This window comes from Fundulus heteroclitus, chromosome 5 (assembly GCF_011125445.2).
Source record: "Fundulus heteroclitus isolate FHET01 chromosome 5, MU-UCD_Fhet_4.1, whole genome shotgun sequence".
In the NCBI taxonomy this organism is placed as follows: Eukaryota; Metazoa; Chordata; class Actinopteri; order Cyprinodontiformes; family Fundulidae; genus Fundulus; species Fundulus heteroclitus.
This window is the reverse complement of record NC_046365.1, coordinates 34,668,676-34,679,291: the sequence shown is the minus strand read 5'-3', so window position 1 is coordinate 34,679,291 and position 10,616 is coordinate 34,668,676. Positions and strand designations below refer to the sequence as shown.

The window sequence follows — 10,616 nt, the reverse complement described above, 5'->3', positions numbered from 1 at the left end:
TTTGAAAATAATTAATAAACATAGTACAGGGTTGTGTAATTATTGTGGAGAGTCAGAAACAGTGCAGCATATTTTTCTAGATTGTGATAAGTACAATCGGGAAAGAGAGATATTAGTCAGAGAGTTAAAAAGAAATAAAGTAATTTTAGATATTAAAAATCTGCTGCAAAGGTCCTCTGAAGATGTAATATTTAATAGCATTTTTAGTTATCTTAGGAAATCAGGTTTTATGGGAAGATTATAGTGATAGGACATCTAATCTATACTCCAGTCTGGAAGGTGGCGGTAATGCACCTATAAGTTGTTTGCCAACCGCCAAAAAAACCTAAAAGAAGAAGAAGAAGAAGAAATGCTTGGGTCATCCTGGCTGCTAGGGGGCGCTAGCGGTGGTACTCTATGGACAGTTGCTCTGTTTATTTCCGGGGTATCTGCGCTGCCTGCTTTACAGCGCTTCTCATACGAATACTTGGACTGGGCACGGGTTTTATTTGCTGAGAAATACGTGAAATCCCGCTTATTCCGCCAACTAACTGTATATTCATTCCCACAATGACCGAGGTAAGACTTTTATGGCCTTAATTCTTGGGGGTTTCTTCACCCCCGCTAAGTTGCTGAGGAAAGGTACACACTGCCGGGCCCGACTAATTGCTGGAACAGTTAACATTTATTATGTACATGTTTGAAATAACTTTGTTCGTTCCAAAAAAGTGTGGCTTTTTTTCGCACCTTCGTTTTCTTAAGCTAGTGTTATGTCTTTTTACAGGAAGTCCAGAAGCACTCTGTCCACACTCTGGTCTTCAGGTCCCTGAAAAGGACTCATGACATGTTTGTGTCTGACCATGCTAAGACCATCGCTCTGGACGAAGAAAGGTGAACTCTCGCCTTAATTTTCCCATCCAGCTGCTCATACAATTTGATTTAATCTTTCTTAAATTTCCTTAGCAAGTGGCGATTGTGTCATTCCGTGTTCTCAGTTCTGCTCATAACATAAAAAAAGTTATTATTTTGGGTTATTTGAGGAACACCTCGGTATGGAATAGATGTCAGGAATAATTTTTATTATGTAACTTAGTTTCTAATTGAACTATCAAGAGAGGCTACTTTTAGAGTAACCTAACTCTTTGCTTAAATTTGAGAAACTTGGGCCATTTTTATGTTTTCATTCCCCTTTACTCCAATAGCCCTCATTGAAGTTCAGAGCAACCATTTGATTTGAGAAGTCACCTGAATATTAAATCGAGGCCTACTTGTTTGTAACACTTTGACCTTCATTTAAAGCTCTGTGTAAGTAACCACACATCACCCTGAACTAGGGCTGGGTGATAAATCAATTTAATCGATTAATTTGAATTTACGATTGTTTTAAGATGCATTTTCTTTTTTGGAAAATCAAGATTTTAGTTTTGGCAATGCACTCATTGGGTTTTCATGAAGAGAACAGCATGCGATGCTGAATGTATGTTTAGGAAATTATACGGTGAAAATATTGTAAAGAGGAAACTTTTTGTACCATAATATACTTTAATTTACTGATTTACTGTTTTTTTTAAGTTAGTTTGAAGTTACACCATTGAAATGAAGCCTGTTCTGCTCATTGCGTAATACCATCAGCAGCTACATTGTTGTTATATTTTCATTGTTTACAATTAGGGCTGGACAATTAATCGGAATTTGCAATATAATTGCGATTTTAAAAACTGCTATTTCCAAACCGCAATAACGGTAACAATTAATGGATCAGACGCATCCTTTAGGTGTCGGTAAATATGTTTAAAGTGGGTTTGCTCCTCATGGAAGGGAAGAGAGTTGCAGCAGTGAGATAATCTAATTTTGTTACTTGTTTTACAGTTTATATAATCAATATTTTTTACCAGAAACTTTCAGGAATCTCACCATAGCATTACGTAGCGGTCAAAGTGTTTAATGCATAGACTTGTTTGTTGGTTACAGTTTATGTTCAACAAGGATTGATGTCCAACTCAACAAGCTATTCTCTTGAATAATACTATTCTGATTAACAAAAAAAAATGTCTTGTTTTGCAAACATCTTTATCTAAAGGCCATTTTTGTTGTTTGTGGTTAATGCAGAGGAAAGTAAAAATTACATTGCAATTATGGTAAAAAAAAATCTCAACTTACATTTTTGGCGAAATCGCACGGCCCTGTTTATAACGGCAGGGCCGCCATCTTGTTTTAGCAGCATGTTTCACAGCTTTAGGTGCACTTTGAATTAGGGTCAACTTCCAGATGAAATGCTTGACATAGAAGCAAATCTTTAAAGTAATTTCTTTTTGTAAGAAAGATTTGATTTTTGAAAACTCATTTATAATCCATATACACACTCAAATTCATGAAAGAAAGTTCAGAATTATTTAAAGTCAACAAAACTCCTCCATTATCCCAGATATTTAGAAAAACATATATCTCCTCCATTTTTTTATGGTAAATATTTATATTCTAACATCACTCTTGCTCTAGTCATACTCTTGAAATTATTTACACAATCAGTATTCTGTTCATTATTAATATTATATTCCCTACTCAAGTAAATTGCCATCTTTGCTTGAGAAAGCAACAAAAAAAATCCTCTTTTTTTTTTACTTCTTTCTCTAGTCATTTCAAAAAACAAAAAAATAAGACTGTTCTTTGAAACTTTCTCAGAAAGAAAGAATGCATTAATTAATTGATTAATCTGATTTGGTGTAATAAAATCTGAGATTTTAAGTCATATCGCTCAGCCCTACCCTGAACGGCATCCAAACTGATTAAGTTTGAGGTATTTTGCTTAGAAGAATGAGCCAAAATGGCACTTTACACACATGCAAAGCTGGTAGAAAAGAAAACTGTTTGCAATTCTTGTGAAACTGGCTTCTCCAAAGAATTAAGTGAGGAGGCTGGATGGATACGAGCCACACCTTTCAGAGTTTTATCTGTGTGTATTTTTCATTCCACGTGACACATGTTTGCTATTTTTTGTTGGTTTATCCAATAATATCCCAATAAAATATTGTGTTTTATAAGTTTGTTGTTGACATTACAATATGTATGAAAGTTGAGTTATGAATACAATACAAGAGTTTGTGTTTGGCTGGTCTTTACTCTTGCAATGCTGCGCAGTCACACTCTGAATGCCAGTAGTTTATTTAACCAGTTTAATGGACATAAAGTGATACAGATATCAGTGTGGTCATTTTTCACCCTGTCAGAACTGTTTCTCAGTTGATGACAAAATCTATATTTAGGTGAAGGAACAAACTTAAATGTCTTAACATTAAAAAGCCTCATTTTGTTCTGAATCTGCAGCCACAAATTAAAGATGGGTGTTAAACTGAAAACAGAGTATGCTCCAGTTTTGCACATGCCCGTTCTGAAGGAGGGGAGAGACCGCGTGCCTGGCTACCAGGAAATGCACCAGGGCTACCCTCATCCAGGTCAGAAAGGAGCTGGCTCCTCAACTCATTAATACTGAAATCAAAGCCCATAATAAAACACAATCTTAAGAATATTTTCTGTTTTATTGAAATATGAAGGTGATGAAGCAGAATATCTGATCACTGGGACCCATGCTTATCCCTCCGGACCGGGTAAATATTCTTCCCTTACTGTAACTTCTGCATTTTTAGTAAATGAATCGATATTATTTCATGGCTTTTATTATCATTTTCTGATCATCAGGAGTGGCTTTGACCGCTGACACAAAGATGCACAGGAATCCCAGTGAGGGAGGAGTTCTGTCCATGGCGCTGGCTTTACCGCCCTCACAAGTCAGGTAACGTCTTCAAACGTGCAGTAAAAGTTGGTTCGGCTGTGCATACGCAAAGTCCTGGATTTAAGTGAATTTGTCGTGAAACTTCAGGCAGGAGGCCAGTCGCACTGCAGCCAGTGTTGCAGAAATCCATCGGCATGCAGGAGGAGCTGAGAGAGTTCACCCCAAGTCCACTGCCGTGGTGAGCCACCTTTTTTCTGACTTTTACCTTTTAAAGTTAGAGAAAAGAGATGAACAGTTTTTGCTTTTTATTAAGGTTCAGTGTTTTATGATGGTTAAACAAACCATGGCAATGTTCAAAAGGCAAATTTATCCCAAAATTTCCTCTTCATATGGATGTAAGGAGCTTTAATTCTTTCTGGTTAATGAAACTGAAGATTGTCCCTGTCCAAAAAACTGATTGTTGTGCAAAACCTCCTGTTTTATAACTCGCACACAGATCAGAGTACACACTGACCTTTTTCTCTTCTTTTAATTAAAAAATCCTGAGGTTTTTTTTTTTTTGTTTATTTTAGTCACTGCTGGAGGGCGGCGGCACCAGAAATTCTGCGCTCATGAGGAGAGCACCAACGATGCCAAAACCACAGTGGCATCCTCCGTGGAAACTGTTCCGGGTATCTGCAGTCCACCTGAACTGCTCAGTTATTTGTGCCTAAGACGCCTATTTGGGTTATTTACTGTGGCGTGTGTCGTCTAACAGGTCATCAGCGGTCACCTCGGCTGGGTCAGGTCCATAGCGGTGGAACCTGGGAACCAGTGGTTTGTCACAGGCTCTGCTGACAGAACTATAAAGGTGAGCTGTGCTGATCCCGACGTCAGATTTTCACACTCCAGAAACATTTGATCGTGCAGTTCAACGAGATATTGAGCAATATTGTCTGGTTTCTGCTCTTTAAACTGCAAATTTATAGTCTTAAACTTTCTGCCAGTGTTGTAACCAGGCTAAAGAACATGAAGTGTGATGTTTCAATGTAGGGGTGGACGAGATATCGAATATACTCAATGTATCTCGAGTTTTCCTTGCCACGATATTGAAAATGGCTTTATCACGACCATCGCGTGCAAATTTCCACGGCAAGACTGAGCCGCTGTATTTAATTCACTGTGAGTTTAGTTTCTCCCACATTCTGTGAACGCATCATTCGTTCCGCCTCCAAGGCAGAAAGCACAAACACGCACACACAACAACAAAGCCGTGCGATTTCTTATGTTGACGAGACAGTGGGAACCATGGCGACAGCGTTTCAGGCAGTGGTTTGGATTTCACAAGAAGGATGTCGAACAAAACGCGGTAATTTACAAAACATGCCGTAACACTATTGCCACAAAAGGTAGCAGCACCTAAAGAGACACGGAAATATTTTTGAGATGCTCTGAATATGTAGCTGCGACTGGTCAGTTGATTTTATAGTCACAATACAAGGTTTTGTTTTTGGGATTGTCACATTTTTTATTATACAGATTTATATGTCTTAAGCACAAAAGAGCACCTTTTTATTTGAGGTTTATTTTGTGTCAGATTTTTTCTTGGTCTTCCTTTTGGCTGCTGGGACGTTCTGTTTTTTAAGGTTCCGTGTTGATCACGAAAGAGCTATAATATGACAATATTGTAATTTGTGAAAAGCTTCTATGTGCAGCTGTGGTTAAAAAAATGGCTAAAATATAACATTTTAAATTAATTTTTATTGTGCAATAAATCTTTCAAACAAAAAAATTTTGACACGTTAATATGAGGTATGCCAATGCAACTTTAGGCACTATTTGGCTAAAAACATTTGTTATTCAGGGTTATTTGAACATATCATGATACATATCGTGTATCGCTATATAGCCCAAAGATATCGTGATATTAGATTTTCTTCATATCGCCCACCCCTATTTTAATGCCTCTTCTACTGTGTTATTGATCCCTTTCCTTATTTAACCAATTTAAGTTTTTGTTGGCATAGTTGTTGTAGAACGATTGATATCAGCGTTAATACGTTTGTGTTAAAATGCCTGCGTCCTACTGCTTCCTGTTCGGGTTTCAGCTAATGTCCAAGCTAATTGCCCAGCTTCTCTGCTGTTGTCTCACCAGATCTGGGACCTGGCCAGTGGAAAACTGAAACTCTCCCTGACGGGACACATCAGCACGGTGCGTGGCGTGGCGGTGAGCAGCCGCAGCCCTTACCTCTTCTCCTGTGGAGAGGATAAGCAAGTCAAATGTTGGGACCTGGAGTATAACAAGGTACACTGCGGTCAGAAACACGTTTTTATGGTGGATGTTTTGGAGTTATTTTAATTCTCTGTTAAATATGTTTTGTTCTGTCTGGATCTTTTAATTGGATTATCCCTTTAATGGTTTGGCGGTGGCATGACGCCGTTATTTTTTAATTTGCAGGTGATCAGGCATTACCACGGACACCTAAGTGCTGTGTACGATTTGGATCTGCATCCGACGATCGATGTGCTTGTGACGTGCAGCAGAGATGCCTCAGCGAGGGTAAGCTCTCATTGAGGACGCCTTTGTTCAGTCTTCAACGTGTTGAAATCCGTCCCCAGGTGTAGCAGTGACACCGGCTCTTTTAGCTTTAGCCCCAAATAAAAGGAACGGTTGGCTTTATCACAGCCCTGTTTATTTTTCAGCCTCACTCCAGTAACATAAGTCAGAACGATGGTTCTGATTGGACTTTGAAAGTTGCAGCACCTCCATAAACGGATGTTGAGCTGATTCAGTGCATCAAGTCTGTCAGTCCTCCAGGATGAGCTTGTAGCCACAGTGGCTGATTGTGACAGCAGAGTTATAAGAAGTTTGATGAATACAATTAAATTAGCAAATGGGTGTGCATCAGTAATCTATAATTAAAATGGCTCAAATAAGAACAGATCTTCAGTCTTTGACGTCATTCTGCCTCGGACTAAACGTCCCATTTGCGCTTAAATGCAAATTAGCATTTGTCTGTTTTTGACCTCTACAGAGGAAATAAGGTGGTGAACCATGTAGGCGGTTCTACCAGGAGTAGGAAAGAGCTTTGTTTTTTTTGGTTTTTTAAATGATGCCAACAGCCAGAGGACCGGCCTGATAAAGATGTTGGCTGATTAATATATTTGCAGGTGTGGGACATCAGGACAAAGGCCAACGTGCACACACTCACCGGTCACACCAACACTGTCGCCACAGTGAGATGTCAGGCTGCAGAACCACAAGTCGTCACAGGTGATCATATTAAACACGCTAAATTGCTGCATACTTAACGTTCTTTCAGTCGTTTGTGTTAATCGGCAGCCTCTGATTTTTGCAGGCAGCCACGATTCAACCATCAGACTGTGGGATCTGGTTGCTGGGAAAACCAGAGCGACTTTGACCAACCATAAAAAGTCTGTCCGGACTCTGGTGCTGCACCCCAGACAGTGAGTCGTTTTTTACACAGCTGCTTAGTGTGCAGCACTCCTGTGGAGTCTGGGAACGTGCAACGTTTGAATTTAATATTCTTAAAATAATAGTCCGATTTTTTTTTTTTTCATTATTACTCTTTTATTTCCTCAATTCCATGGTCTAAAATCTCTTTTCTTCTTTCCTTCTTCCTGGTCCTTTCTTTACATCTGTGCTTGTATCCCAACTTAAATTCTCCCTTCCTCCTTCAGGCCCTTACATCTCACCCTCCTTGTTTCCTTCCTTCCTTCCTCTGTACTTCCATCCTTGTGTCCTACATCTCTTTGGCTACGTTCACACTGCAGGTCTTAATGCTCAATTCCGATTTTTTTTTGTGAAATCGGATTTTTTTGTGTGTCCGTTCACACTTCCAAATATATGCGACTTGTATGTCTCCTGTGTGAACTGCGTTCATTCGCCTGAGTGGTCCTGCATGCGCAGTAGAGGACGCGATGACGTCATACGTAGCAAGCGTGCTCATTGTTTACGGAAGTAAACATGGATCGTAATGCTGCGGCGTATCTTGCGTTCTTTACGTTATTCTCCAACCTGAGCCAGCACTTTACAATGCAATGTTTTTAAGAAGATTGGAAAGGAAGAGAGCCAAATTTTAGCGACGTGAGCGGCTTTACTGATACGGACTTCATTCGTAATTTTAGAATGACAAAGGCAACCTTTATGTGCGTCTGAACGGATCTGTTTAGCGCTCTCACGTAAAGACACACCTCTTCGGCCAAAGCAGCGAGTAAACGCGTTGCCGTAGGGCTGAATGGACTTACAACAGGTGTTTGTTACCGCACAATAATCGACCTCCTTGGCATAGCCAGGTCGACCGTTAGTGACATTTGTCGAGTATCGGTGACGTACAGGTCGGATTAATGCGACCCGGCCGTACAGAGACAGGTCACATTTGAAAAGATCAGATACGTATCGGATTCAGAACCACATATCCAAACGGTCTGGGTCGCATTTGAAAAAATCCAATCTGTGTCATTCAGACTGTCATGAAAAGATCGGATCCAGGTCGCATAGCGGCAAAAAAAATCGGAATTGGGTAACTTCAGGCTGCAGTGTGAACGTAGCTTTTATTTCCTTCTGCCTTCATTGTTGGCCCTCCATCCTTTCTTCCTTTTCTTTTTTTACTTTTAAAGTCTCTAAAATATGACAATCTTTGTGCAACGATTGTGCACAATGAAGGAACTTGACTTTGGTTACAGACTCAAAGCATATATATATATATATATATATATATATATATATATATATATATTATTTTTATCAAGAAAAGAAGAATGGTTTTAGTAAATGGCGCTCTGTAGCGCCGACCAGAGGGTAAAAGGAAGACAGTTTGTCTCCTGAAGTCCTCTGTCATCTCGATGGTGTTGGGCAGGTTTAGCTCCAGGTGGTTCTGACCGCACCAGTGGATCCTCCTCCTCTCTGGCTCAGACCCAGTCATCAGCAAACTTCCAGAGTTTCACAGACGGGTCCACTGAGATGCAGTCATTGTGTACAGAGACAAGAGGAGAGAACACACCCCTAGTGGGCGCTGGTGCTTATGGTGCTTGAGCTCAGTTTGCTGGGATCCCTGTAATGTTTTATCTTTTAAATTGAACTGAAAGAACGGAGAAATCTGGAATATTGATTCCAGTAAAGTCTGAAATCCTGTGAATGATTCACAAAAGCTGCTTTCATACGCCTATTTCTGCGTGATAGTCCATCTCTTTATAAATAACTTTTCTATTATTTTTCACGCAGGTACACATTTGCTTCAGGATCAGCCGACAACATCAAGCAGTGGATGTTCCCAGATGGCAGCTTCATCCAGAATCTCTCTGGCCACAACGCCATCATCAACACGCTGGCCGTCAACTCTGATGGGGTCTTGGTGTCTGGAGGTAATAACAAACCGCTTCTCTGTCATCCTAATATCACGTTTACCTGGTGACGCGGCGTTTGCATTCACATTGCGTTTCACTGTAGCTGACAACGGAACCATGCACATGTGGGACTGGAGGACGGGCTACAACTTCCAGCGGATCCACGCCGCCGTGCAGCCCGGCTCTCTGGACAGCGAGTCGGGAATCTTCGCCTGCATGTTCGACCACTCTGAGAGCCGGCTGATCACTGCCGAGGCTGACAAAACCATTAAGGTTTACAAAGAAGACGACACGGCCGTAAGTTGTTCTGCTGCGCTTAAGTCTGATCCTGTCTCTAAAATCTGTCTCGAGGAAAATCCGCCGACTGTGTTTTTTTTTTTTTCTTCTAGACCGAAGAAAGCCACCCGATCAACTGGAAACCAGAAATCCTCAAGAGAAAAAGATTCTGAAGATTTTTCTTATTATTATTTTTGTTTCTCATCTATCAGTTCATCCATCAGTTTTTATTTTGGTCAGGCAAATTTTTTTTTTTTCATTTGCGAGACTTTAACGCAAGCAATCACATCTTGACTTGCATTATTCTAGCAACCATTACTGAATGTTGTCAGAGCAGTAGAAACACCATGGTGGACTGCCAGATACATTGCTAGCTGTACAGGCGTGAAAACTTTCCTCTGTTCCTGCATAAAATGAGGTTTATTTTGCTCCATTTTAATAAAGACCACATTTTTTCACAAAGGGGTTGGCTTTTTTTTTTTTTTATGGGTTTCTGCCCTTGCTGAGGTATGTGTTGGTGAAAGTGTTCCTGAAGTATTTACAATCAGTAGCTAACTATGTAGCTTCAACAACTTCTCACCTGTGAGGTTCACACAATGCATCTCAACTACAGGAATACTAGTCACTGATCAATCTTTGAATCATTTACTCTAAAGATCTCAAATTCTTCAATTCATGGTTCCTACAAAGTCTGGAATTGTATGGAAACATTTATTTTCAGACTTTGTTCCCTGTGATAGACCGGTTTAGTTGGCCTCTCGCCCATTAAATGCCTGAATGAGCCACCGCTGAATGGATTGTGGGTATAAAAACTGGATGGCCTTTATTCGTCTAAATTATATCCTTCTGTCAGTTTGTCCGTCGATCCTTCATTGTGCATGGTGGTTTCCACAGGTTTTATAAAGCCTTAATCTTCATTTGAATATTTGCAGCAAAATCTAGTGGACTTTTGATGTATTCACAGCTCGGCATTAAGTCGCATAATCTGTCTACTCCAGACACCAAACCACCAAAACTGCTGGTTTTACAGCAGTTTTGTAAAGATTTACAAAAATTATATATATTTTTACATGAGGACATGACACTGTTTTTAACACTAGATTTCTCTAGATTTTGTATTTATAAATTAACAATATTATTTCTTATCACTGCAATTTTTTATTTTTCAGCTGCATATGGGAAAACATTGCATTTACATTTGGCAGTAGTTAAAATAAAGTTAGTAAATGGTTGTTAATTTTTTTATGGGTCAATTTGATAATAAAATCAAAACATCAAATTATTA

At 39.6% G+C, this 10,616-nt stretch overlaps 1 protein-coding gene across 1 annotated transcript; it reads left to right on the top strand.

Moving 5' to 3' along the window:
- The first annotated feature begins 403 nt into the window (after positions 1-403).
- On the top strand, positions 404-9,793 carry plrg1 (pleiotropic regulator 1). Its single transcript, XM_036137470.1, has 15 exons — positions 404-558; positions 764-870; positions 3,304-3,431; positions 3,531-3,584; positions 3,676-3,769; positions 3,857-3,947; positions 4,282-4,380; positions 4,467-4,559; positions 5,844-5,993; positions 6,147-6,248; positions 6,860-6,962; positions 7,048-7,156; positions 8,934-9,073; positions 9,159-9,352; positions 9,445-9,793. Exons 1-15 carry the CDS (start codon positions 550-552, stop codon positions 9,502-9,504), a joined length of 1,533 nt encoding a protein of 510 aa, XP_035993363.1. The 5' UTR covers positions 404-549; the 3' UTR covers positions 9,505-9,793.
- The last annotated feature ends 823 nt before the right edge of the window (positions 9,794-10,616 follow it).

What these genes read in the sequence shown, in the direction of transcription:
- plrg1 (XM_036137470.1), top strand. An exon ending in ACCCCAAGTCCACTGCCGTG is followed by an intron (nt 3,948 to 4,281) that starts GTGAGCCACCTT and finishes TGTTTATTTTAG; the next exon opens with TCACTGCTGGAGGGCGGCGG. An exon ending in CTGCTGACAGAACTATAAAG is followed by an intron (nt 4,560 to 5,843) that starts GTGAGCTGTGCT and finishes TTGTCTCACCAG; the next exon opens with ATCTGGGACCTGGCCAGTGG.